The sequence below is a fragment of the Petaurus breviceps genome, unplaced genomic scaffold, assembly GCF_028583685.1.
Source record: "Petaurus breviceps papuanus isolate PSGF00001 unplaced genomic scaffold, PetGlider_PUasm1.0 186, whole genome shotgun sequence".
NCBI lineage: Eukaryota > Metazoa > Chordata > Mammalia > Diprotodontia > Petauridae > Petaurus > Petaurus breviceps.
The window spans coordinates 18,517,674-18,544,706 of NW_027185798.1; the positions used below are offsets into that span (position 1 = coordinate 18,517,674).

Genomic DNA, 27,033 nt, shown 5'->3' on the forward strand with positions numbered 1-27,033 from the left:
GGATGGGAGGGGGGGGTGCAGAGTCAGACTGACCGGAGCCTGCACTGGCTGCTATGGGGCCGTGGCCGCTGCTGCTGCTCTGGGTTCGGAGTGTCCTGGGGGAGCTGGAGCTGGACCCCATGGGGAAGCATGTCTGCCTAGATGGAAGGTAGGCCAGGAGGACGGCTAGAGGGGAGGGCAGAGATGGTGACCCAAGGAGGAATATTGGGCTTGTGTTTGGGTCAGTGGAGCTGGCTGGGGGAGGTAAATTGGCAAAGGGGGCAATTATGTTGGGGATCAGTAGGAGGATTAATGGGCATCTGGGAAGGTGGGAAGGGAGAGGGATTACCGAATATGTTGGAGGGTCGGTAAGCTGGGATTGATGTTTATTTGATGGAGTGAGTGATTGGGGGGAGGGGGTCTGCTTCAAGATAGCCCCATCTGTGACCCCCAACAAGACTGTGATTATGAGGGTCCGGAAATGTGGAGATGCTTTTGGGGAGCCCAGCAAGGATCACTGGCCCTGGATACGCAGGCCGAAGGGCATTTCCTCTGAGCCCCCATTGTTCCCCCCACTCCCCAGCTGATCCCAGACACAAAGTGGCCATTCAGGCTGTGCCTATGAGCCCTGATTTCTGACATTTAACCCCCACTACTTGGTCCCCCATCCCTCTGACCCTGTCTCCATTCCATAAGCTCCCCAGCTAAGTCTGTGTGCTGTCCGGGCTGGAGGCAGGAGGGCCAGGAGTGCACAACCCGTGAGTATCAAAGGAAGCTTCCAGGCGCTGGGGGTTGGGGGCGGCCCACACTCAGAAAAGAATCCATCCTGAGTGACCTTGTCACCACCGTGGGAGCAGCCTGCCCCTTGCCCCCACCCTGCCACGCCCTGCCAATTCCCAACCCCAGGCTTCCACTCTCCTTGACTCCTTGGATCCAGCCCATGTTCTATGGATCCTCAATGCAATTTCTCTCAATTTACCCGATCCTTCCCAGGGCATACAGCCCCCTCCCCAGTGTCTAGTCCTGAACCCTCTACCGTGGGCACCTGATCAATCAACAAGCATGTTAAGGCCCTACTGTGTGCCTGACATTTTGCTAGATGCTGACACCAAGTTGGAAACAAGTAGAAAATTAGGGGGAGGGGCTGCTCGTTGGTGCGTGCTCCCTCCTCTTCCATCCCCAATCCAGCCTTGTCTGATCAGGACTGTCTTGCAGCAATCTGTGAGGGGCCCGATGCCTGCAGGGAAGAAGAGGTATGTGTGAAACCAGGACTCTGCCGATGCAAACCTGGCTTCTTCGGGGCCCAGTGCAGCTCCCGTGAGTCACTGGGGTGGGGGTGGGAAGACAGGGGAGGGGGAAGGGAGCAGGGAAGGGGCAGAGTCCAGAGCAGGGAGCTAGAAAGGGTGGGAGAGGAAGTACCAGCAGGGGTGGGTATTTAAGATCTGAGTCACCAGGAATGGGGATGGGGATGGGAGCAGGGATGAAGGTATGGCAAGAGAGAGGTCAAGGTATCAGGAATGAATCAGATTGGGGAGGAGGGGCTAGGAGAAAGAGTGACCTTGGCTAGGGAAACCTCCTCTCCTGACTGCAGGCAGCACTGTTTAACCCAGACCCCACAGGGTCCAGTTGAGGCTTGGGGTGATGGACACCTCACTCCTTCCTCAGGGATTCTTGGCCTCATTTTTCCTTTGGGAGGATGGGACAGATATTGACTCTCCTTCTAAGAGAAGGGGACTCCTTCATGGATTGATCCTTGCTGTGATGGTCATTGGGTGCCCACGAATGGGCAGACCACAGGCATCAAAAACCCAGATGCCTTCCTACAGCCATCAGACCTGATTGCCTCGATTTCCTCCTTGGCTGGCTCTGTGACAATGGGCAAGGGAATTCACCTGCCTGGGCAGAGTTCCTTCTCTGTAAAATGGTGGGGTGGTGGTGGGGGTGGTAAAGGGGGATTGGCCTACATGACACTCCCAAGAAAGGGAAGACAGCTGGGGTGTACAGGAGAATCTGGGACTTGGTATCAGAAGAACCTCAGTGTGAAGGACTTTGGGTCTATTATACTGACTGTGTGGTCTGGCACCAAGCTGTTAAACAAAGGGGCTGAGCTGGCTGATCTTCTCCGGCCTCTTCAAGCTCTACATCCTTCGATTTTAGGACTTCTCCTGGCACCAGGGGCTCAGGTACCTCAACCTACCTCTCTGCTCTGCCTGAACCCAAGCCTATTTCTCTGTTCCTAGGCTGCCCTGGCCAGTACTGGGGTTCCGACTGCCGAGAGAACTGCCCCTGCTACCCCAATGGAAAATGTGATGCTGTCACAGGTCAGTGCACCTGCAACATTGACCACTGGGGTGGGAACTGCCAGTTCCTGTGTCCGTGTGGCCTCCACGGACACTGTAACCCCCTGACTGGAGCCTGTCGCTGTGAGCCTGGCTGGTGGACGGCCACGTGCCGCAAGGCCTGCCAATGCAGCTCTTACTCCTCGGGCTGTGACCAGATGACAGGAGCCTGCCAGTGTGAGCCAGGCTGGTGGGGTAGACGCTGCAGCTTTCGATGTTCTTGTCATCACTCTGCCTGTGACCAGAACACAGGCCGCTGCATTTGCCGGGCTGGATGGTGGGGGCCCGAGTGCCAGAAGCCCTGTACCTGCCAACACGGCCACTGCAATCCCACCAACGGGCACTGCACCTGCCACCCAGGTTACCAGGGCCCATCCTGCGATCAGGCCTGCCCTCCTGGCCGCTACGGAGTCCAGTGCCTGGACAGGTGAGGCACCCAGGGCAGGGAGGCCAAGCTGGGGAGACCTCTAGGGTGGAGGACAGAGAGAAAGGGAGGAGGTCAAAAGAATGGGGTTGAGGAGAAGAGGAAGAAGGGACAGAAAAGGGGCTTAGTAATAGTAACTAGACTTGTTTGTCCCCTTAATGCTGGTACTTTCCCTCCAAGATTCCTTCCAACATATCTGATATTGTCTTTGCACATGACAGCTTGCACATCGTCTCCAACAGAAATGTGAATGAGAAATCGGGGCTCCTTGAGGGCAGGGAACATCTTTTTACCTCCATCGGATCCCTAGCCCTTAGCACCATGCTTGGCACACAGTAGAGGTTGTTGCCACCTTTGCTGAGTGATCCAGACAACATAAGCAGGACCAATGGATAGATGCTTTGTTGGGAAGAGATTTGGGAGGAGACACATTTGGAAGCACCATGCAAAGAAAAGCTAATGATGATTTGTCCAAAAGGGACTGGATGTCCCAACAGGTAGTGAGCTTCCAATCACTGATGGTCTTCAAGAGGAGGCTAGATCAGGGGCGGCCAGGTGGCTCAGCGAGTAAGAGTACCGGCTCCAGTGTCCAGAAATAACTGGCCGTGTAACCTTGAGCAAGTTACTTAACCCCAATTGCTTTAAAAAAAAAAAAAAAAGAGGAGACTAGATGATGGGGCAGCTAGGTGGTACAGTGAATAGAGCACCAGCCCTGTAGTCAGGAGGACCTGAGTTCAAATTCAGCTGCAGACAATTCACACTTACTAGCTGTGTGACCTTGGGCAAGTCGCTTAACCCCAATTGCCCTGCCTTCCCCCTCCAAAAAAAAAAAAAAAGAAAAAAAAAGAGGAGGCTAGATGGGTGACTACTTTAAAAAAAGAAATGTTTCATAGAAATAACACCAAACATCAATACAGGCAGCTATATTTGCTTCCTGTGGTTTATCTTGCCCTGGTTTGGGTTTTAGGACAATATTTGTCTCATAGAAAGATTCTGGTATGGTTCTTTCTCAATTTTTGAGTTTAATTCACATGTGTTTAAATATCTATTTATATTCAAATTAATTTTGATGCAGAAATCTCACTTTCTGTCCTCCTTGCACCTCAAAATTCTTGCAATTCTTGCAACAAACATACAAGCAAAATGAATTCTCCCATTGTCTCCTCCAAAAGTACCCCTCTCCTTGTAGGGCTTGTGTCTGTCATCCATGTGTCAGGAGATGGGGCAGGCTTTGTGGCGGGCCTGGCTGCTTGTGGCTGCTCATTGGGGTGCTCAGAGATCTTCAGTCTTTCAGGCTCATGCATCTCATATTGTTGCTTTTGTAGAGATGGTTCCCCTGGCTCTGCCTTTCCTAACTCAGTTCATGCCAGTCTTCCCAGTTTTCTCTGAAGGCATTCCTTGTGTTATTTCTTATGGCACAATAAATATGATTTCTTGACATTCATATACCTTGCTTTGTTGGGGCACCCCCCAGTGGCTGGAGGACTGGAGGGGGTGAGAGACCAGGGCCAGGACAGGCTGGTGAAGGGCAGTGGGGGGAGAGGAGGGTCTGGGGCCTGTGAAGCAGGGCAGGACTGAGGCTTCCTCTGCATCTACAATTTCCGCCCCTTCTCTCTCCTTCTCTTCCTTCCTTCCTAGTTGTGGCCACTGCAGACAGAACCAACCTTGCTCTCCTGATACAGGTTCCTGCCTGGCCTGTGAGCCGGGCTGGAACGGAACACGCTGCAATCAGCCATGCTCACCAGGCACCTATGGGGAGAACTGTGGGCAGTTGTGCCCCCAGTGCCGGCAAGGTGAGGCTTGCCAGCCAGAGAGTGGGCACTGCCAGCACTGTGACCCAGGCAGAACAGGGCCCAGGTAAGAGAGAGTCTTCTTCCCTGAAATGCCCCCACAGTGGGTGATCAGAGCTGGGCAGGACAGGACGGGGTGTGGGTCTTCCAGGATAATCTCTACCCCTTGGCAACTTCCTCCTGGGGAGTAGTCCTAATTCTCCACTGTCCCCCACCTCTCTGAAAGGCCTCCATAAGGGCTACTATTGGGGGAGAAGAACCTACTCATATCAGTGAGAGCCGGGGCCGAGGCAGGCTCCTAGAGGGGTTGGGATACAAGGTGGGGTACATTGAGGGGCCTTTTTAGAAACTTTGCTCTCATTTACCTAGGTGGTTGAGTTGATAGAGTGCTAGGCTTGGAGTTAGGAAGGCCTGAGTTCAAATCCAGTCTCAGACAGTTAATAGTTGTGTGACCCTGGGCAGGTCATTTCACTTCTATCTCTGCCTGAGCTTCCTCATTTGTAAAATGGAGTAAATATTATTATCTTGTGCTATTAGCATCTTCCTCACAGGTTTGTAGCAAGATCAATGAGATCATGTATGCAAAGCCTATGTAAATACTACTAATAAAAAACTACTAAAATAATAATAAAAAACTACCTAATAGTTGGGATCCAATGTCATTTACCCTTCAGGGTGGAGGTAACTTGTCCTGTCACCTTCTGACCATTTGGTTCCCTGGGGAAGGAATTCAGGTCTCAGGGAGAAGGAAGGGCAGGAGACCCCTTCCCACTCTCTGCCATCAGCCCGTGTTATGGATGCATGTGTCAGTCCAATGGAAATGGTCCAAGAGGAGCTGGATTCAGATCTCGCTTATGATTCTGTCTCCTTGTGTGTAGACACTCAGCCTCCCAATCTTGGTTTTCGTTTTCTATAAAATGAAAGAGTGGGATGTTTCCTACTTATTACCTGAGTGATCTTGGAAAATTAATTTTCCCTCTCTGGGTCTCAGTTTCCTCATGTGTAAAATGAGTGGAATGAAGTTTCTGACCTCTAAGGTGCCTTCCAGTCCTGGGCCTCTGATCCTCCTCTGGGGTCCCATCTCTCCCCAGGTGCGAAAAGCCCTGTGCCCCCGGTACCTTTGGTGAGGCCTGTGGGTCGCTGTGCCTGCCCTGTGTTGAGGGCATCTGCGATGCTGTGACTGGAGACTGTGTCTGCAGGTCGGGCTACTGGGGATCCAGGTGAGATGGGCAGGACAGGGGAGGTGGTGAGGGCCTCTCTGAAGGCCATTGGCAGGGGCTTCCTTGGCCTCTTGGATCCAGAGATGACCCTCTCCAGCATCAAGCTGCTTGACTGGCCCAAGTGGGAACAGTCCCCGTCTGAGGCCTCTCTCCTCTTCCTCCCCAGCTGCAATGCTTCCTGCCCCCTTGGCTTCTATGGAGTCAACTGTTCTTCTCCCTGCCCCTGCCCAGAAGGGCCCTGCCACCACGCCTCCGGGGCCTGTGAACTGGGTAAGACCAGCAGAGGGGGAGGGAGAAAGGAGCAGGCAGCCGTCCTCCAGGACCTGTGAGGGAACATTTACATGGGACTCACCTATGTTATCACATTTGGTTTTCACAACAACTCTGGGAGGCAGGTGCTATTATTATCACCCCCATTTTACAGATGAAGAAACAGAGGTTAAGTGCCGGATTTGAACTCAGGTCTTCCTTACTGTCAGTCCAAAGTTGTCCACAGTATAATACCTTAGCCGGTTCTGAGAAACGCCTTGACACCTGATGTCAGGTCTATTCCCCTTGTCTAGGGTGACAGGTGCCTCCAAGTTGTCTAATTCCATTTGCTTCTCTGAAGCCAGGGGTGGGGGGAACCTTAGAGCCAGGTAGTCCAACCTACTCCTTTTATAAGGGAGGAAACTGAGGCCCAGGGAAGGACCAAGTGACCAGAGGTGGAAATTGAACCGAGGTGCCCTGACTCCCAAACTGGGGCCCTTTCTCCTGGTCCACGCGGGCCCAAGGGAAAAGCACCAGCTGTTATATTGGACCTGGGTGGCCTTGGGTGAGTAGATTCCTCTCTCTACACCTCAGTTTTCTCCTGGTGTGGGCTGGACCACATGACCTCTCAGATTCCTTCCAGCTCTATGCTCCCCAACACTGTGCCAACCGGTAACAGCTGGCAATTTACATCACTGTTTGACATCGGCAAAGCCATTCACAGAAATGGTCTCTTGGGATTCTTACTGGATCCTGGGAGGTGAGTATTATCGTTAGCCCCATTTGGCAGATGAGGAAACTGAGACTCAGAGAAATTTAGTGGACACACAGCAAGCGGTATCTAAAGCAGGATTCATGTCAGGTCCTCCTAGCCTTCAAGTGCAACACCCTACCCACCAGGCCATACTGCCTGTCCCCCAACAAATTCCATAAGAACCCCTGAGAGCATCCCTGTCCTGGAAGACCTTACAGTCCCTTTGAGGAGTGAAGATTAACCCACATAGCAGGGGGGATCAATGTGGAATAGTCTCTAACTGGGTGATGGAGGCAGCCTGGGGCAATGCCTTGGTTCTCAAAGTATGATCCGGTGACCCCTTTTCTGGGTCTGTGAGGTCAAAACCATCTTCACAACAATACTAAGAGTTCCACATTCCTAATACAGTAAATGGTGATAGATGGTATACAGAGGCCTGCTGGAGCCAGCTCATCCCGGCTCTTAAGAGCAGAGCAAGCATTTACAGCTCAGAAATCAGCAAAGGCTACAGAATGGGCCTTGATTTGTTGTTTTGTTGATTATCTAGACTTAAGAAAGTGATGGAGAAAATGGTAATTATGCAAATGAAACTTTAAATACTCTATTACATTCAGAGCTGGTTGTTAAATATGTACCATCATACTTGTGGACATAATGCACCATAATAAAAGGTTCTGGGGGTGTATAGGAGTATAGAGGAGTCCATTTGAGAACCCCTGGTGAAGTGAATAGTGTTGGACTTGGAACCACAAAGTCAAGGCAAGTCAGCAAGCATGTATGTTCTTTTTTTTTTTTTTTTGCTTTTTGGAGGGGGGAAGGTAGGGCAGTTGGGGTTAAGTGACTTGCCCAAGGTCACATGGCTAGTTTTTTGTGTTAAGTGCCTGAGGTCAGATTTGAACTTAGGTCCTCCTGACTCCAGGGCTGGTGCTCTATTCACTGTGCCACCTAGCCACCCCAAGGACTTACTAGGTTCTAAGTGCTGGGGACAGTTTCTGTGCTCAGGGAGTGCACAGTCCACTGTGGGTGGAAAGGAAGCCAATATGCACACAACTATGCACAAACAGGTTATGTCCAGGCTAAATTGGAGATGACCTCAAGGGGCAGGTGCTAGTTAAGGAGGAACAGGAAAGGCTTCTTGCAGAAGGTGCGATATTCACTGAAATCCAAAGGAAACTGGGAAGACCTGAGTTCAGATCCCAATTCAGACATTTGCTCTCTGTTAAGTCTCAGTTTCCTCACTTGTAAAATGAAGGAGCTGGATTAGATATGTTCTAGGGTCTTTGCCTAAACCTATGATCTTATAGTGTAAACTGTGGGTACTCTAGGAATTCAGAAAAAGGAGAATTCTGTTGGGATGGAGCAATCAAGGAAGGCTCCATGGAGGAGGTGAGATCTGAATTGGGTGTTGAAGGATGTGTAGGATCTAGAACAGAAGGGTAGACTTTAAGTCACTATGTTCTCTCCTGGCATGAGCTCAGTTTCTAGGTCCTAAATGAGAAGGGGGAGGACTAAAGTCCTGCTCCAGTGCATGGACAGTATCTGAGTTTTCAAACACTTCACCCAAGGAGCATAGGCTCTGGCAGGTCCTACTAAGTTGGAAAGGCTTTGAGCCCAGAAGCATAGCCATAACTAGAGTGGAGCAATGGGGGCTTTGCTACAGGGTGCTGGAATTTAGAGGGCATTGACAGGACTTTCCACAGCAGAAAAATGGCCTGGCCTGGAAGAGTTAGCCAGAATAATTCATTGTAAAAAAAGGCTTTCCTCTTCTGTAAATGGGGATAACAAAAGCACCTCCCTCTCAGGGTTCTCTTGAGGATCCAAGAGATAACACGTAAATTGCTCCACCCCAGTGGAATTCACCTTTTTCTTAGGGCTCTATATTCTTGTTGAATACTCAGCTCTAGACAGGTGATTTGTACTGGGGGCAGAATTCCCTATACCTATAAAATTCTAGACCTTTTAAGGGGAATAAGGTGAGAGATGGTGCTGTGTCTATCATGGGATGGTGGGGAGATAGACTTAACTAGGGACCCAGCGGAAGGTAAAGGGGCTGACTCAGCCTGGCAGGATTATGGGGGCCTAGAAATCCAGGCAGAAGAGGTTGGATTTGACCCAGTAAATAGAAGCATCAAAGATTTGTCCTCCTTTCCCCCTCCCTTCTTCTTCCTTGAAGGGTTTCAAGGTCAGGGCGCCCTCCTTGCTGGCATCCTGGTTCCCCTGCTGCTGCTGCTCCTGGGCATTGTGGCCTGCGTCTCCTGCTGCTGCTGGGCAGCTCAGCCTGACCCCAAGGACAGGTCTCACTTCCCTTTCCTCCCCCCTGGGCTGATCAGGGTTCAGGGTATGGATGTGGGAAGCACAGAGAGGGAGGGGAGATGCTGGTTAGAATCCTGGACATTGGGAGAGAAGGTGGGAGGACAGGGAAGAAGGCAGGTACTTCCAAGGCAAGGGAGACCCTGATGATCCCAGCCTCTGCTGTCTCCCTACCTACCTGCCTTTACTTTGGGTACTGAGACTCCCAGCTGTCAGGGAAGGGGAAGATAGAGTCAAATGTTGGCAGGAGCCTCAGAGAACTTGCTGGAAGTGTTCCCTTTCTCTCTCCAGAATAAAGCAACTGGATTTCTGAACGAGGAGGGGCAAACTTGATGATTCCTATCACCATGTCTGGAAGGGAGTGGTCTTGGTGTTCTGGGGAGGGGTGGTCTAAGACCAGAAGGCAGAGCCAGAGCCTAGATGCCTTTGGGCAGAGAGAAGGACAAAGCCCCAGTATCTCCCAGAAAAGAGAAAGATAAGAAATGTTGGCTCTAGGGAATAATAAAACTGAGCTGTATGTAGCATTTTAATATTTATGAAGCCCTGCCTCACAATTACCCTGTGAGGTAAGAAGTATGACTATTATTATGATTATCTCCATTTTATAGTTGATAAACTGAGGCTCAGAAAGATGTGAAATCCCAGTCACCTAGCCAATAAATGTCAGCTAAGGGTAGGGATTTGCGAGGAAGAATCTTTAGAGTAGAAACCACTGGCTTTGGAGCCAAAGGACAGGAGTTCAAATACTCCCTCTGGCGCTTATTCCCTGTGTCATCTTAGACAAGCCAGCTAATTTTCTTGCCTCAGTTTCCCCCTCTGTAAAGTGGGGAAGGGGATAAGCTAGATGGCCTCCAAGGTCCCTTCCAGCTCTAGAAACAGGCACTGAGCACAGCAAGCAGCAAAATCTCTCTACTGTAATACTTTAGATGGGATGGAAGGAGGCCCAAGGCTAAGTAAGAAACATTTAGGGGTCTTGTAACTTGTCTAGTGATGTTTTTGTCTTTCTCAAGACAGGGTTTGATCTATTCTGCCATTTTAAACTCCCCAAAATCCTGTGAGGGAGGCAGGATAAGAGTTATTTGCTCTATTTCACAGATAAAGGGACCAAAGGACATTTAGGGTATATGATCTGTCCAAGGTGACACAGCTAATGATGGGTTGAGCTGGGACCAGAACCCATATAGTTCATTCATTCAATTTGTGGTATTCCTACTGTATATTCAAGCCAGAGAGGTATGCCCTGAAGGAGAATCAAGGACAAAGAAAGCAAGGCCCCTCCAGAGGCTTTAATCCTAATAGAAGAAATGAGATCCATAGAAATGACTATAGGGAAGGAAAACCCCTTCTCTGCCCTGGATGACCATATTGGACAAGTCAGGGTATGTGTCAGCAAAGTACCATGGGACTTCAGGGTAGAGAGAGATCACTCCTGATCATGGAGGGCTTCCTGTAGGAGATGATGTTGAAATGGGGCCTTAAGAATTGGCAGGCTTCTGACTGGCAGGGATACATGAAGAAAGCTTCAGTACTGTACAGGTCATACAGGGAAATCATTGGAGGTGAGGCTGGAAAAGCCTTGAATGCCAAGCTAAGGAACTGGAACTTTATCCTGTGAGGAATGGAGAGCTATTGAATGTTTTTGAACATGGGAGTGAAATGCTAAGAGCTTTCCCTAATAGACTCTGCCTATGTTATTGGGATGAAAAGAAAGTGGTTTTCCAGGACTACGAAGCTTGGTCACTTCACTCACTCACTGATGGCCTGACCTTCCTCTTGCTGTTTTTAGACCAGTCAGAGATGGGGCTGCTGTATCCCGAGTAAAGATGCAGGTCAGGGGGGCGTTGAGCAGCCTGGGCTCAGCGCTGCCCTGCGGCTCCCTCAACAATCACAAACTGCCTCGAGTCACAGGTAGGAGGGGGCAGAGGGAGGGGGTAATTGGGAGCCCTGGGCCTGGACAGGGAGAGGCTCCCTGCTTGGCCCTCCTGACCCAGCTTTCCTCACAGTGTCCCACCACGACCCAGAGATTCCCTTCAATCACAGCTTCATTGAGCCCCCATCTGCTGGCTGGGCATCAGATGACTCCTTCTCTTCTGATCCCGACTCTGGGGAAGAGGATGAGGGGCCAGCTTACTGTGTGCCTCCCCAACAAGGTAGGGCCCTCCTCCATTGCACATCCTCCTGAGCCACCCTGCACCCCTCAGCTGGGATTCACTCCCTTCACCCTGACTTAGTTTCTTCATCTCCCCTCCTCTGGGGCCTCAGTTTAGCCTGAGGCTAGGGAAACCTGGAAATGGGGAAAGAAACTGGGGGTGGGGGAAGCAACGGAAAGAGACAGTAAGAGTAGGGGGGAATCAGGTCTGGGCCAGGGGCCCAGTTCTCCCTTCCTTCCTTCCTTAGCTGTTATCCCTTTCATAGAGGAAGAACTCCAAGAGGCTCATCAGGCAGGAAAACCCATCTCTGTACCAGATGATATATCCACACCTTTTGTCATCCCACGAACTTCCAGCCTGGCCCGAGCCAAGCGGCCATCTGTCTCCTTTGCTGAAGGCACCAAGTTTGGGCCCCAGAACTCTCAGGGCTTTGGGGAGCTAGCCAGCCCCTCGAGGAAGCCCAAGAGACTATCCCGGCCAGGCCAGCCCCAAGCTGAGGGGCAGGAGATCGAGGGGCCTCAGGATCCCAAGGGCCCAGAGGCCCCGAAGCCTGATTTCCAAGAGCCTCCCAGTACCTCTGCCACTCAGGGGGATTTGTCTGGTGGTCATCGAAGGTTTCCTCTTGGGGGCAGGACTGTGGCCCAGAGGGTAGAAGCCATTGAGAGTGGCAGTAGGGGAAGCCCAGGCCCTGTGACTACCATCTACATGTTGGCAGGGACTCCCAGGGGAGCTGAGGGGCCCGTCCGGGCTGTCCTCCGACGCTTTGGCAGCTTCCAGAAGGGCCGGGTGGAGCCCAAGGCCAAGGGCAGCATTCCTAAGCCTCCACGCCGGGCCCTGAGTCGGGATAAGGGCACCCTCATCCCTTCTCCTACTCCCAGTCCTGACTCCCCCCAGTGCTTGGAGCTTTCTGAAACAGCAGCACTCAATGAAGCCAGCCAGGAAGATGAGACAGGCAGGCTGGGGGATGATGGCGCCAAGAGCCTAGGGGACACAACGGGGGGAGCCAGAGGGGATGATCTCTCTGTGTTGGAGGAGGCTGGGCAGTTGGCTGAAAAGGAGGTCGAGAATGAACCACAGTATGAGAATGTCAAACCAGCCTCTGGCACCTTGAATTCCTGAGGTCTCCCAGGCATGGATGGGGGTGGGGAACCCAAGCGGGGAGGATGGGAAAGGGACCTTTACATTACAGGAGGACTGGAGCATGTGGTCATGCTTCTCCTGAATAAAAGGCTGTGGGGGCCAAGATACGGGGTCAGAGTCCTCTCCTCTTCTCTCTGGAGTCAGCTCAACAGTCTAGTTGGGAACCAGACAGGTTGTATTTTCTCTCTAGCATTTCTCCAGTGAAAAATAAAATAAAATTTAAAAATGATTCCTTCCTTTGCTCATCCATCCAAATAGGCCTTATCAAGCACCTCCCCCCCCCCATCCCCCTGGTGTAAGGCACTGGTGATGGTGATGGAGGTGGTGATGGGTTACATACATAGAACACAGAAATGGAGAAGATCTGGTCCAAGGAAGAAGACAGAGTAAGCAAGTCCACAAATAACAACAGTGAAAGATTGGCTGGAGAAAGAAGGTGCACTTCAGCTGACCTTTCAAGGGCAGGAGAGCCAGGATAATAGATTTAGAACTGGCAGAGGCCTTCAAGGTCATTTTAGAAGGCACCAAGGTTAAGCGACCTGCCCAAGGTCAACCAAATCAGGGACAGGCATGGAATTTGGACCTGGAGTCCTCTGCTTCCCAATGAACAACTCCAGGGCTACCTTCTGCCCTCTCTGATCGGCCACAGGCAGAAGTGGGGGGAAGGGTACTGGGGCAGGCTGGAGCCCTAGCAAAGAAGCAGAGCCAAAAGGAGGCTGGCAAGAGGGCTTTGAATGCCGAGCTGAGCAATTTGGATTAGAGTCAGTAAGCAGCGATGAGCCTTCAAAGGTTTCCAGGTTTGCACGTATGCTGCCTCAGGTCCATCCTTTCCTTACCATTGGGGATGGTATGAGATTAAATAAGAATGATGGCTGGCATTTGATCTGGATTTGCAAAGTGCTTTATGTACATGTTATTTCATTTGACCCTCTTAACAACCCTCTGAGGTAGGGGCAGTTATCACCCTCATTTTACAGATGAGGACACTGCGGCTGAGAGATGAAGGAACTTTCCCAGAGTCATGCAGCTAATAAGTTTTGGGGGAGCATCTGAATTCAGCTCTCCCTTTTTCCAACACTGCAACACTTAAACCCAGGGTCTCTTGGGTTGAGTAGCCCCAGAACTAGCCCTGGGGCTCCATGGTGCTTCTCAGGAGCCCATGCTGCCTGCTCCCACAAGCTCGACTTTGCCTCTGCCCCCGACGTTTCCCCAGCTTAGCCCCAGGCTCCCACACCAGCCCTAGCTCTTGGGAGGATGGGGCCAGCAGTGTGAGGTGCCCATCTATCCAGCAGAGGGAGCACTCGAGCCTCTGGACCAGAGGCAGAAGAAACCAGGAGATGGTTTAGGGTTCCCCAGGAGGGAGGGTCCCTGGCCAGGGCCCCCTGCGGAGAAGGTGATGGGGGAGCAGGACACCCCCAGAATCCTTCTTCGGGCCAGCTAGTGGATTGGATCTGAGCTGGGTGGAAGGTGGAGCTGCTCTGTACCACAGCTGAACTCAGAGTGTCTTGGATGCCAGGCTCCTGTCCATCTGGCTCCCGGGGCTGAAGCTGCCCTCACCAGCCCAGGCTGCCCTACATGAGGTCTGCTTCAAGCACCCTACTGACCTTGAACTAGGCCCCAGAAGGGCAAGGACCCGGCCCTGGGGGGGAAGGACGGGACAAGTCCTGGAAGGAGCCACACAGCGCTGGAGGGAACACACCCTTGGGGGCCAGGGGAACCCAGAGACTGGGAAACAGCGCTCCAGAGAGAGGGAGGTGGACAGGGGGAGACAGGGGTGTGGTGGGGGGAGGGGAGGGACACACACCAAATTCAGGCTGCAGAGAAACCGGCAAGAGGAGGAGCTGGGCCCTTTGAGTTTGGGATGGGGTGGGAGGGGGGATATCAGAGAAGGGGTACTATGGAGGTAGCCCACAGGATGGGGAATGGGGGCATATTGGCAAAAGCCCTGAGGACTCAACACTGTTGAAGGATTGGTGTGGGGGGTTCCAGGGAAGAAAGACCAAATAGCAGGGCCAAAAGGACATAGCTGGGGAGGGAGGATCCAAAGGAAGGAGAACACAGCTGGGGAAATCATGAGGGAGGGAGACATGGAAGGGAGGGTTCTTGGAGAGATGGAGAGCACACAGCTGGTGGGAGCAGGCGAGGTAGGGATGGAGAACACACGGGAGGACCTAGCCAGGGGTCAGGGCAGCATAAAGGGGCGGCAGAAGGTGGACAGTGGGGAGGGCAATCTGGGGAAGGGGGGGGCTGGTGGCACGAAAGGATATGGTCAGAGAAGACAAGTGGGGACCATTCAGGGGATACATCTCGGGGTCAGGGCGGTATAAAGGAACGGGAACAGAGAAGACACACTAAGGTTGACCCCGGGAGAGGACATATAACCTCTACGGGAACGGGTGTCATAAGCGAGTGGGGGCAGAGACGACAGCTGGGGGAAGGTGAGGGGATCATGAAACTGAGGGGGAGGCTGGGGTCAGCGAAGAAAGCGTGAGGATCAAGGCTGTCATGGAGCAGTGGAAACAACTGGGGGTGACTCGTGGGGGTAAGGAGATAAATGGGAGCGGGAGACAAAACTGGGGCAACATCAGGGGTTCAGGACGGGTGGGGCCGGGAGGACAGCAGGGGAGGGGGCCATTTGGAAGTCAAGGCTGTAAAGAGGGGCAGAGGGAAAACAGCTGGGCACATCGGGGTTCAGGACGGCATAACGGGGTGGTTAGGCCAGGCCAGCACAGGGAGGGGCGCGCATCTAGGCGTCAAGGCAGGAAAGGGCCGCAGCTGGCTGCACATCTGGGGGTCACGGCTATAAAGGGGGGGTGAGGAGCACATCTGGAGGGTCGGGCGGTGTAACTGGACGGAGGGGTCCCCGCGGGGTGCCGTGGCCCAAGCATAGCCCCAGCCAGGGCGGAGGGAGAGAGTGCAGACTGGGTGGGCCGGGCCGGGGCGGGGCGAGGATCCCGGGGTCCCCGCAGCTAGCTTCCCCCCCCCCTTTTTAGCCCCCCCCCCCCTCGCCTCCGTCCTCTCCCTCCCCCCTCCCCGAAGCTCTCTTGTTTGTCTCTCGGTCCGGCCGGAACCGGCTCGTGCTCGCTGCCGGGCGGGCGGCTGCTGATTGGTTGCTGCCTGTTTCCAGCGCCGTCTGGACCAATCAGTGCGTGGCAGTGTTTTCCTCTCGGGGTCGGAATAAAAGGGCTGGAATAAAAGGGGGGCAGAAAAGGCTCCGGGCGGGCCCGACACACATCGAGTGGGAGCTGGGTGAGCGGCGCCGAGGGGCTGGGATTTCAACCCTGGGGCTCCGGGGGGGAAAGAAAGAAGGAGGAGGCCTGTTTGTCTGGGGATGGGAGCGGGGCACAACGACGGGCAGAGCGCAGGGCTCGGAGGCCCGGCAGGAGTGATGAAGAAGATGGGGAAGGGACGCGAGTCCAACGTCGGGGCACCGGGAGCACACCGGGCTCGAGGCCTCGGGACTGGAGCCTTGGGGGGCCGAGGGCGGGGGCCAGAGAGGGCGGCTCGCGCCGCCGGTTCGAACCGGCTTCGCCCGTCCCATGCGGGGCTCGCGTGCCCGTAGCACCTAGCGACCCAGAGATCCGCCAATGGCGCCGCGGCTCCTCGGGGCCGCCGAGCCAATGGGCGAGCGGGGAGGCGGGCCGTCCCGCAGCTCCCGGTGCTGATTCTGTGGTTAAAGAAGCAGCCCTTCCAGAGCAGGGTCTGTGTGCGAGCTAGCGGGCGGGCGGGCGAGCGAGCTCGCTGCTTCGGGCTGGGGCAGCGGCGGGCACAGGTGAGTCGGGGGGCCCCTTCCCTCCCTGCAGCCCGGCGCAGTGTCCGGCTGCCACCCTGCGAGCTCCGGGGCTCTGTCCATCCCTCGCAGGGCACTCGGACCCAGGGACTCCGGAATCTGTGTTCCTCCCCCCTCCGTGCCTCAGTTTCCCCATGCATTATTCGGGGATGAAGGGTCGGGGAGCCCCCAGTCCGACTGGCACGGGGGGGGGGGTGGGAGGCGATGCTGCAGCTGGCGGCGGGCTCCGGCGCTGGATGAGCGGCCTGAGCTCCCTGCCGGGCTTCCTGGCTTCTCCGGGGGCTGAGCCTGCCTCTTGCTCAACCCTCCTTCCTTCCCCCACCTGCAGCAGCCTCGGTGGAAGGGGTGACATAGTTTGCATTTTGCTGCAGAGGCTGGGGAAGGGGGAGGTGCGCCAGCCACCCACTGCTGCCTGCCTTCAAAACGCCCAGGTTGTGACGGGGACTTCTCTTTGCAGGCTGCCCTCCGGGCTCGCTCCGGGCTGTCCGCTCACCCACCCGCCCTGAGCCATGGCCCCTACTCTGGCCACTGCCCACCGGAGGCGATGGTGGATGGCCTGCACGGCAGTGGTGGAAAATCTCCTTTTCTCCGCTGTGCTCCTGGGCTGGGGGTCCCTGCTCATCATGCTCAAGTCGGAGGGCTTCTACTCCTATCTGTGTACAAAGCCAGGTAAGCAGTGCCGGGCGGGGGAGGGGGTCTGGGGCTTCTGGGTACGCTCTGAAATGGGGTGATATCATCGAGCCCGGCTAGGGCGGGCTTATCCTGTTCTTCCCACCACTCAGAGGCTTGCAGGGAAGTCTGTATTTCTGTAATCTCAGTATCCACCCCCACAGTGCCGGCTATAGGATCATTTAGACTTGTCTCCCTGCTTTGAAAAACCTACCTGTACATCCTCTCAATTGCTGGCTGTAAAAGGTTTGGGATATAGGCATTACTACCCCATTGCACAGAGGAGGAGAGTGAGACCCACAGAGGGTAGGCCACAAAGCAGTCTCAGTCTGAGCGATGTGGGTGGGAGGCATCTGTATACTAAGAAGGTGTAAGCCTTGCTGTCTCCATTTTCTAGATGAGCAAATTAAGGTCCAGAGATGTAGTGGAAAGAAGCTCAGATTTGGAATCTGGGGACCTGGGTTCCAGTCCTGACCTTCTGTCTCTTACTGCCTTTCTCAGAAATCTGTTTCTTCCTCTTCCAAAGAAGGAGTTAGATGTGGAAGACCTCCCAGTGCCCGTTGGCTCCAAGTCTGGGGTCATGCAGTCTCTCAAGTCTCTTCCAGCACTAAATCTAAGAGACTTATGTGAGCAAGACCCCCTCCCCCTCCCCGCCAAGGATCGGGTCTGCTGACTCCAGAATCTCTCTGTGAACGGGTCATGGCTGCCCTTAGCACACAGCAGGTGCTCAACCGGTCTCTGATGGTCGCTCAGAGGAGCCCAGAGTCTCTTCAGGCAGTGACAAGCCTGTGAGAGATGTTGAGAGGAAGTTGTGGTTCCTAAGCCTGGTTTGTTGTCATTTGACATTGTTAAACTCCTGCTCTGTCTAAGCTGGGTGGAGATACAGAGATCTGACCAGACAGACCCCCTGCCCTAGGGAAGCTTCCAGTCTGGGAGCTGGACTTTGGCCCCCTGGGAAAGGTCTCCAAATGGAAGTTCCTTAAGGGCATTTGAAGGTGGGTTTGAAAACTTTGCTGCCGCAGTCTAGTGGCTTTGTGATGTTCAAAGGCTATTTCCTCCTTAAAGAGATCTTGTAATGCCCGGAGCTGCTGCTTTGTTTGTGGATTGTGATGGAGGGGGGAATTAGATTGGGTCTCTAAGAGCCCTCCCGCTTTGATATTCTGAGGCCTCCTTTGCCTTGGAGAATCCCAGGTGGGCTGCTTACTTCCAGAGAGGCGGTCCTCACTGGCTGTACCCTTGAGAAGCCAATTCACTTCTCTGACCCCGTTTCTTTGTCTGTGAAACGATGAGAAGAATACTAGCAGTGCTTACGACGTGGGTTTGTTGTGAAGATCATATTGGTAAGGACTCTAAAGGGCCTCATGTAAAGCCCTATGTAAAATATTAGCTGGGCAGCTCAGTAACACAGGAGATAGAGCACCAGACTTGGAGTCAGGAAGACCTGAATTCAAATCCAGCCTCAGATATTTACTAGCTATGTGACCCTGGGCAAGTCATTTAACCCTGTTTACCTCAGTTTCCTCATCTGCAAAAATGAGGTGAAGAAGGAAATGGTAAACCACTCCAGTATCTTTGCCAAGAAAAACCCAGATGGGGTCAGGAAGAGTTAGACGTGACTGAATGACAATGACAAAATATTGGCTACTGTGTGATTATCAAAATTGGGGAGAATATCCTGTAGGTAGTCTGCTAGGACTGGCCAAATTTCAAGGGAGGAAAGTGATCGTTTAAGGAGATTCTGCAAAGGGAACCATTCTCAAGGTCGGAAAACACCAGAGTTCCAGCCTTGCTGGGTAACCTTGGGAAAGTCACTTAGTCCCTAGTGCTCTAAACAACCCTCTGAGACTAAATCCCAGTGAAAGTGTGGCTGAAGGAGTTCCCTCTAGAAAGTCACCAGCCACACCAATGGAACCCCTCCCCCCCCCAAAAGAATGCCCTTTGACCCAGACCACTTGTTGGGATTTGGAGCTTCAAAAAGATGACCGTTGGCCTGTAAGGTCTCAATATCCATTTCTTGGTTTGGTTTTTTCATAATTTTGGCTAAATTCTTTGTCATAGCTTGGGATCCCAAGGTCACAGACTTGACTGGACTTCAAAGGCCTACCCTCATTTTTTGGAGGAGGAAATGGGCCCAGAGAAAAATGGGATTTGACCAAGATCACACAGCTAGTTGGTGGTGGGTAGGCCTGGGACTAGAACCTGGGTAGTTGGTCTGTTCACTTCAGGCCAGGAGTCTGAGATAATGTTGATGGTCATAACTTCCCTAGGGTACTCTGGGAAACCAAATCCTCTCACTTGCTGTGGATAGAAAATTTAGAAAAGAGATGATCTATCCCCCCCCCCCCCCCCCCCATCTCAGCCACACCCCAGCGTGTCTGAAACTGGCTATTTAGATGATAGGTGTATCTTCCGGAGGCCTCCACTAAGCACTGCATTCTTCAGGGGTTTACACCTGATTTCCCCTTCTGCCAATGTGTTCTTGGAGTCCTTAGCTTGAGTGAGGAGAAAACAAGGCAGGCAGGCTTCTGGGGGCAACCAGCACCCAGTTCTCCCACTGTCCCCTAGGAGGGCTGGAGTCTCTGGTTCATTGAGGAAGCCCCGTTTAAGAGGCCCAGGGCAGAAAAGTGCCTGGGGGGAGGGGGGTGAATACCTGGAAAAGCCCAGAGAGTATATCACTCATAACCCTTGACCTTCAGCTGCTCAAAAACATTTCCTAACAGCCTAAGGACTCTTGGCTGGGCTTTGCCCTCATCAGCAGAAATCTTGGGTGATGGGAGAGGCAGACCTTGTTCTCTGGACAGGTGGTTTCTGCTAAGTCTGGGAGATGTTGCGAGATTAATGACTACTCTGAAAGGACCATGTCAGTTGGCAAATTCTTTTCCCTGACTTCTTTCTTTTCTCTTTCCTAACCCCTCACACCTGGATTGGCTACCTCCTTTGTCATTGGGTTTGAGGCCTTAGACTACCAAGTTTGGGTGATAGTAGTGATGTTTTTTAAGCACCAAATGGCAATACTAACTTTTGTCTAGTCCAGTCAACAAGGCTGTGGTCAGGCCTGGTTGATTTCCTACCCCACCCCCACTGAGACCACATAAGTCAGGCAGGTTCTTTTTAGCGACACCCTAGAGCAGAGGTTCTTCTTTGTATGTGTTTGCCTCTGTGTCCATTTTAAAGTTTTCTTCTGTTTAATTGGGGACCCTTCTTCATTGGGAATTCCTGTAGACTCTAAGTTTCTTTAGGCCAGGGACTGATGTATTTGTTTTGTCTCTGTGCCTAGCACACAGTAGGTACAAGTAAATGCTGGTGAAGTTGAATCGGTTGAGTTGAATTGAGATGAAAGGGTGTTCTCATGCTGGACAGAATAGCTGGTGATAGGCCTCTGAGGTCCCCAGGCACGAGCTGCTTTTCTCGTCTTCAGAACATTTACAAAGCTCCTTGGGAGCCCTTTGCTCCCATGTGAATTTTGGTTTTGCTGATTCTGGGCCCTTAACCTGTTGATGCAGCATCTTCTTCTGGAATTCCTGCTGAGTGAGGGTGGTTTATCTGGCTTGGCCTTCCTTATCAGCACTTCTGGGAGATTGCTCTGACCTGTTGCTTTCAGGACCAGAAGTCATGGCAGGGCTCTGACTAAGTTGGGGAGATTTATGGTTCAGATCTTTTGTTGAATAGGTTTAAAGTCTTCAAACTTGGCAGTGATGAAGAGGCAATTAGATGGAGAACTTTAGCTGCCCCTGGAGGATTGGCTCGCAAAGAAAGCTGTAATGTAGGAGCCAGTTTACAAGGGGCAAAATGCAAATTGGTTAACTTTCTGTTGTTTTTCTCTGAAGCCCAGATTGGAGACAGTCAGCCTGAGCCTGTTAAGCCTTTTCTCCTTCTCTGAAAGATCCTCAGAGCCTGGCCAGGCATCGGTGGGGGCCAGAGTCAGGCTGAACTTTGGTTTTGTTTTGGATCTTCCACTTGGAAGGCCTCGGTGTGGTGGCTGCAAGGCAGGGTCAGTCCCCTGGCAGGGACAGCAGAGGCCAGCTAGCCCATCCCTTCCCCAGTTATACACAGCTAGTGAGTGTCAAGGGACCTTGGTGGTTCAGTAGAAAGGGTCAGAAACCCTGGGTTCAAATCCTGGTTTTGCAGCTTGCTTCATTAAGTGACTTTGGTTAAGTTATGGAACCTCTCTGAGCCTCTGATCCTTCATCTAGAAAACAAGGGGTTTGAATCAGATCACATCTAGAATTATGTAAGGCTTTGAGATTTACAAAGGGCTCTGCAATTACTAGCTCATTTGATCCTCTAAGGGAGGGGGTGTTATTATTCCCATTTCACCCATGTAGGTTTCAGAGGTTAAGTGATGTGTCTAGAATCAAGACTAGCTAGTAAATGATGGAGGCAGGATTTGAACTGGGGTCTTGCTGACTCCAAGTTAAGAGCCTATCCCCTAGACCACCTAGCCTTTAAGGTTCCTTCTGCCTTTAAATCTATAACCCCTTCTTCCTGGGACTTGAGAGGGAAAAGGCAGAATCGGAGGACCCAAGAAGCCGGCATGTGTCTGTGATGTCATGGTCTCCATCAGACACCAGACTCTCTGGTGGCTCCAACTCCCTTTGCTCTGATGTAGCCTTGGCAGAACACCATCGTGGGACCTCGGCCAGGCGGAATGTTGTTTCCACACGGATTTGTCCTTTTCCCTACAGCCTAGGCTGCCTTGGCTTCTTCCTTGTCCTAGTCTCTTGTGCTCTAGGGCCCAGTCTCCTGGAATGCAGTTTGAGGAGGCCCATGGTTCAAATGGGCCATTCTCCAGGGCACAAGGCATAGCCTGGGTTGTGGTTGTGGTTGCAGCAGAGACAGAGTTGTATAAAACTTGATACATGCCACTAAGAGCTTATTATTGTCTAGGGGAGGAGATGAGATATGTACAGAGTCACACTTGAACATTTACAAAGCATTTTCATCCTCAAAACTCTGTCAGATACCTCATTATTTGATTTCATTGTTAGAGGGAACCCTTGGGAGAGAAAATTCCCTCTGCCAGTCACTGCAGACTGGCACCTTCTCTGACATCTATGGTCTTAGAGTTGCCCAAAGGCACTTAGGAGGGGAATTGACTTGCCCAGGGTCACACAGTCCAGATGGGCCAGGGTTGGGGAATCCAGGTTCAAGGAACCCAGCTTTTCCTGACCTCAAGGACGGCTCTTTGACCCAGTCTTCCTCCTTCCATTGGAATCACAGGATGTGGGTCAGATCCCGACTCTGCCACTTACCACCATTGTGACCTTGGGTGACTCCTTTATTCATGGGGGGAGGGAGGCTTCTGTTTCCTCAGGTGTAAAGTGAGGGTGTTGGTGGCCAAACAAATGCTGATTTATGAGTGTCAGGAATATTATTGTCCCATAAGATGTTGAAAGCTGGACAGTCCTCAAACTGGGCAGACCTCTAGGAACAGAAGCAGGACCAGAACAATATATACAATAATAGCAGCCTCGTAGAAAAAAGCACCTTAGAAAGATCTAAGGACCCTGAGCGATACTGGGACCACCTGTGGTCCCAGAGGCCTGGGGAGAAAGCAGGGCAGGCCCAAACGGCACAATGAGACCCTGGCTGGGGCCGGATACAGGCTGGGCCCTTGGTGGAATAGGTTTCCACTGACTGGGCAGAGTTGTTAGGAGTGGGTTTTTTTTTTTCTTTTTTATTGTTTTATTGGGATGGGGAGTGTATGTGTGTTGGGAGGAGGGGGACTGGGATGAGGACTTGTTCATTGGAAAAAGAAAGAAAGAAAATAAGGCTTCTTCCAGTTCTAAACCTGTGATCCTAGGAGTTACTCATTCTCCCTTCATCTTCAGTCCTTAATATTCTTGGTGGGGGTTGGGGGGTGGGAGTCAGGCCTGTGATTTTGTTGGCCTGGGAAACTCCTAGGGAGGAAGTGCCATCTCCCAAAGCAGGGCTTCCCCTACTCTTCAATCTAGAGCCCTAGGGAGTGACTGCCAGGGAGGCTGAGAAAGTGAGCACCTTGCCTAGGCACACACAGGCAGACTGGTTCTGAAGTAAGACTAGAACCCAGGGCGGCCTGGCTCCGAGGCCAGCCTTCTCTCTGCTGCACTAAGCAGCCTCCCAGGCAGAGAGCATGGCATTTTGTGATGTTCATTTATAGAGGAGGAAACCGAAGACTCTGAAAGGTGCCCAAGGCCACAGAGCTGGTGAACGGCAGAGCTGGGGCTCAAACCCACATCCTCTGAGGTCTTCCGATGTTCTTGGGGGAGTGGTAGGGAGAGAGAGAGAACAAAGGAGACAAAGACAGAGAAGGACTGGGATAAATAGAGAAATAACAGGAGAGAGGGAAGAGAAGGGAAAGGAGAAGGAGAAAGGGAAGGTGAGAGAGGGAGGGAGAGGAGAGACACAGAGAGGGAGGGAGAAAGAGACAGCAGAGAAGAAGGAGGAGGAGGAAGAATAGAGAGAGGTCTGGTCCGTCTGTAAAGCAGGGAGAGAAGGCTAAGACCTCAGATCCCAAGGTTGCCTAGGACACGACAGGCAGGGACATGCAACAGAAAACTTGTTTCTGTATTCTCGTAAACGCGGATCTATTTGATGCCGGGATGTTCCCGCTGCCCAGCCACCTAGGTATTTACTTTTTGATAAGTGATATCTCCTGCACACCAGTGAACAGAGTGTGCATTCTGCAGTGATGCCTCCGCGTCAGGGGTGATTGGCCGAGGCCTTGGAAGAGATACAGTGGGGAGCCGCTTGTCTGGGGCACCCTAGTGACTTGTGCATGCTGGCGATGGCCCAGGCTAGGTCACCTAGGTCACAGGGGGCTGCCCAGGGGATGCTGGGAGCTCTAAGGCCCTCACCCTTTCTCCCTTTGCCTTCGGTTGGAATCTCCAGACTTTGCAGTGTAATGTTTTGGGGCACTCTCCTTTTATGGTCCCCTCCCATACTCCTAGGCCAGAGGACCTAGGGACCCTTTCACTTTTGCTGTAGTTTACATGACCACGTGTCACATATTTTATCTTTTTATTTTATGGGGGGGGGGGCGGAGAAATCCACCAGAAGTAGCTGCCAGGGTGACTGAGTTGGCTTATTTGGTGAATTCATTAGAGCAGGAACTGTGGGTGATGAAACTCCCTGGGCCAGTGCAGATTGGCCACTCTTGAGTACCCGTGGCCCCTTGGCCGTCCAGTGGAACCTTTAGACCCTTTCTTTTCAGAATAATGTCTTTTTTTTTTTTAAGCAATCGGGGTTAAGTAACTTGATCAAGGTTACATGGCCAGTTATTATTTCTGGGTGTGGTGCTAAGTATCTGAGCCCAGATTTGATCCCCAGGTCATCCTGACACTGGGAGCCGGTGCTCTTACTTGCTGCGCCACCTGGCCGCCCCTAAGCAATTGGGGTTAAGTAACTTGCTCAAGGTTACACGGCCAGGTGTTTCTGGGTGGGTGCTAAGTGTCTGAGCCTGGGATTCGATCTCCAGGTCATCCTGACACTGGAGCCGGTGCTCTTACTCGCTGTGCTACCTGGCCGCCCCTGAATAATGTCTTTTGATACATAAAATAAAATACCTAAGATTACAAAAGAAAGCAGTTATTGAAATGCAGAGATTGACAGAGTAACAAACAAAAAGAAGTTCTCAAAACCTAGGTTAAGAGCTCTTTTAGGTGCCTGGGGTACGAGCCAGGGAAGTGACTTGCCCAGGGTCACCCAGGCAGAGGCTAAGGCCAGCCCTGAAGCCATTGTGCTGTCCCTTTGCCTTCCTTCCCCTGCCTCTCTCTTCTCCAAAGAGGTCACTATTGGCCTGGATCTCAGAGAGCCAGGCCCCTTCTCTTCCATGAGCCCCTCGCCTCCTGCTCCTGCTGTTCCCCTAGAACTTCAAACGGGGGAAACTGAGTCCTGGCTGGCTCAGCTTGTGTGGCTGCCCTAGACCAAGGGGTGGGTTCCCCATCCCTGGGATGGAACCAGCTGCATGGATGATGTGGGCACATTGCCCAGAGTGAGATCTGCCACTCTTCTGGGCAAGCGACATCTCCTTATTACCCAGCAAACCCTTGCTAGTTCTGCCTTTCCCCCTTACTCTCTCTGCCAGCTTTCACTCTCCATAACCCAATCAGACCCCTCCCCCCATCAGCTGGCTTCTCCTTGTTTTCCACGTCCCAGAAAGATTCTGTCTGGTTAGTGTTGGTTTCCAGGGACCTTGTGGCTGGCCTTGTGACATCCCCCTTCATGCTGAGCAGTGTCAAGGGATCATTCTTGCCCCCAAACAGTGGGGATATTTACAGCCACTTTCCCATCCCTGTTCTGGGCACTTTATCCTTAGACAAGACAAGAAGGGAGGCTGTATTTACACACAGCTATGTGAGAGTGCTGAGGCCCTGTCTGGATATGGGACCACCCTTTATTTCTCTGGTTTGTTCTATGTCTGAGACTGACCTCTCCCCCACATCTCCTTTGGTGAACTGAGAGGTTTCCTGTTGCCGGATAGGATGGACCGAGGATTTCAGAGAGTGGCAGGAGAGCGTGGGGTGGGATCATCCAGGTTGAGCCCAGTCAGCAATATATTCTGGGAGCCTGGCATCCCATGGGGGTGGGGGTGGGGAAGGAGCTGTGTGGAAGCCAGGCGCAGGGCTAATCAAAGGGCCTCCTTTGTTCCAAGGACTTCCCAAGTAATCCCAGAGGCACTGACTGTTTTGTCATTGCTTTCTCATTCGGTGGGATCTGTTGGGAATCACTGGAGGTCCAGTGATGTGGTGGGTACAGCGACTGCCTTGGGAGCTTAGAGGCAAACCTCCTCCCCATTTTACATCAGAATGGAGGTACCTAGGACGTAGGGATCACTTCATTTTTTGTACTCTGATCTCCAATGTCTAGTGCATAGTAGTCCCCTAATTGATAGGTGAGCCTAACTCGCCTGTGGTCCCACAGCTGATCAGTGTGTGAGGGAGGATTTTCACCATAGGCCATGTCCAGCCCTCTCTTCACTGTGCCTCACTGCCTGGGTTAGTATCACTCCTTAAAACACTGCTTAGCTGTGTGACCCTGAGCAAGTCACTGAAGCCCCAAGCCTCAGTTTCCCTCATCTGTAAAATGGGAACAACAAGCACTAGTGCCCAGGGCTGGGTGAAGCTCAGGCTGTGTGATGTCTGTCTTGGGTTTGCACCCCTTGGAGCCTCTCTGAATGGGAGCAGGGCTTCCCCAGAGGAGCCCAGGCGGCATCGCTCCTTCCTTAGCTGGGGATGGCTGTTGCATCTGGCACAGACATGCTTTCTTTGACTCTGCTATGGTGAAGTTCATTTGAACAGAGCGTTGCATTGTTTCCTCCTCCCTCCACTGGGGCCGAGGGTAAACAGCCCTGTTTCTGCTTTTCCCTCGCCCTGGTTCTACCAGTCCTCTCTCTGTTTCCCCTTTCCTGGAATGGGACAGCCAGTGGAGCTGCAAGGAGAGGATGTGCTGGCTGTGAGAAGGCAGAGGGGACTTTCTCAGGGGAGGCACATCTTGTGGCCTTATCTCTGGTTTTCTGGTACCCAACCACAAGCCCAGGGTGGGATGGCACAGTGGGCGGTGTGCTGTTGCAGCATTCTTATTCATGATGATTTTACCTTGTTTGCTGCCAACAGAAGGTGTGGATTTCTAGGCATGTGATAGCACTCCCTGCTTCCCTTGTGCTTAACACCAGCAGGTGAAGCCCTATCCAGCCTCCCCCATCTCCAGGTGGATTGGAGGCGAATTGACTTGCCCAGGTCACATAGCTTCAGATGTCATTGGTAGGATTTGAATCCAGGGTCTCTGACTCTGGGCCTCTCACTCTTCTCACCCTGCCATGATCCCTCTGAGTAGTGTCCTAATAGTTAGTGAAATGAGCTGCCTCGGGAGTGAAATGGTGCTTTCTGCCTCCCTGGAGGCCTAAAAGGGACTCCCTTGGTCATGTAGTGATGGCCCCCCAGGCAAGATTCCGCTTTCCAGCACATCCTGCAGGTGGTCCTGGGATCCGAGGCAGCTGGTTGGCACGGTGCTGGGCCTCGAGTTCCAGTGCTACCTCAGAAGACACCTGTTGGCTATGTGACCCTTGGCAAATCACTAGACGTCTATGTCTCTATCTCAGCCTTGCTTTCTTCATGTATAAAAGGGATTGGCCTCAGAGACCTCTGAGATCCCCTCCAGCTCTAAAGCCCATGACCTTTTGTCTGAAGACCTCTACTGACAGAGAATCTGCCAAGCAATTCCCAGTCTTCTGTTTGATAGG

The 27,033-nt window shown here is 52.5% G+C and overlaps 2 protein-coding genes across 6 annotated transcripts in view; both read left to right on the top strand.

Annotated features, from left to right (window-relative positions):
• On the top strand, nt 1–12,565 carry SCARF1 (scavenger receptor class F member 1). Of its 3 annotated transcripts, none has more exons than XM_069089673.1 (11): nt 1–148; nt 676–737; nt 1,195–1,296; nt 2,220–2,745; nt 4,381–4,599; nt 5,624–5,752; nt 5,919–6,022; nt 8,929–9,049; nt 10,852–10,973; nt 11,069–11,215; nt 11,463–12,565. In XM_069089673.1, the coding sequence occupies exons 1-11, from the start codon at nt 54–56 to the stop codon at nt 12,332–12,334; spliced, it is 2,499 nt and encodes an 832-aa protein (XP_068945774.1). In that variant the 5' UTR covers nt 1–53; the 3' UTR covers nt 12,335–12,565. The 3 variants fall into 3 exon arrangements, with proteins under 3 accessions (XP_068945774.1, XP_068945775.1, XP_068945776.1); XM_069089674.1 differs by having other exon boundaries at nt 11,481–12,565; XM_069089675.1 differs by having other exon boundaries at nt 20–148; nt 1,182–1,296.
• A 2,930-nt stretch (nt 12,566–15,495) lies between these two features.
• Nucleotides 15,496–27,033, top strand: part of SLC43A2 (solute carrier family 43 member 2) — a 58,680-nt gene continuing 47,142 nt past the window's right edge. For 2 of the 3 annotated variants that reach the window (XM_069089676.1, XM_069089679.1), the window contains exons 1-2: nt 16,003–16,127; nt 16,603–16,814. In XM_069089676.1, the coding sequence (XP_068945777.1) occupies nt 16,655–16,814 (160 nt within the window). In that variant the 5' untranslated portion in view covers nt 16,003–16,127; nt 16,603–16,654. Of the gene's footprint in view, nt 15,605–16,002; nt 16,128–16,602; nt 16,815–27,033 lie in introns of those variants that run through there. The other variant, XM_069089678.1, reaches the window with a different exon arrangement.

Excerpts from the sequence above, each read along its gene's own strand:
- SCARF1 (XM_069089673.1), top strand. The coding sequence starts at position 54 with ATGGGGCCGTGGCCGCTGCTGCTGCTCTGGGTTCGGAGTGTCCTGGGG. Across the intron at positions 149-675 it reads CATGTCTGCCTAGATGGAAG|CTCCCCAGCTAAGTCTGTGT; the intron begins GTAGGCCAGGAG and ends CCATTCCATAAG. Across the intron at positions 5,753-5,918 it reads TCGGGCTACTGGGGATCCAG|CTGCAATGCTTCCTGCCCCC; the intron begins GTGAGATGGGCA and ends CTTCCTCCCCAG.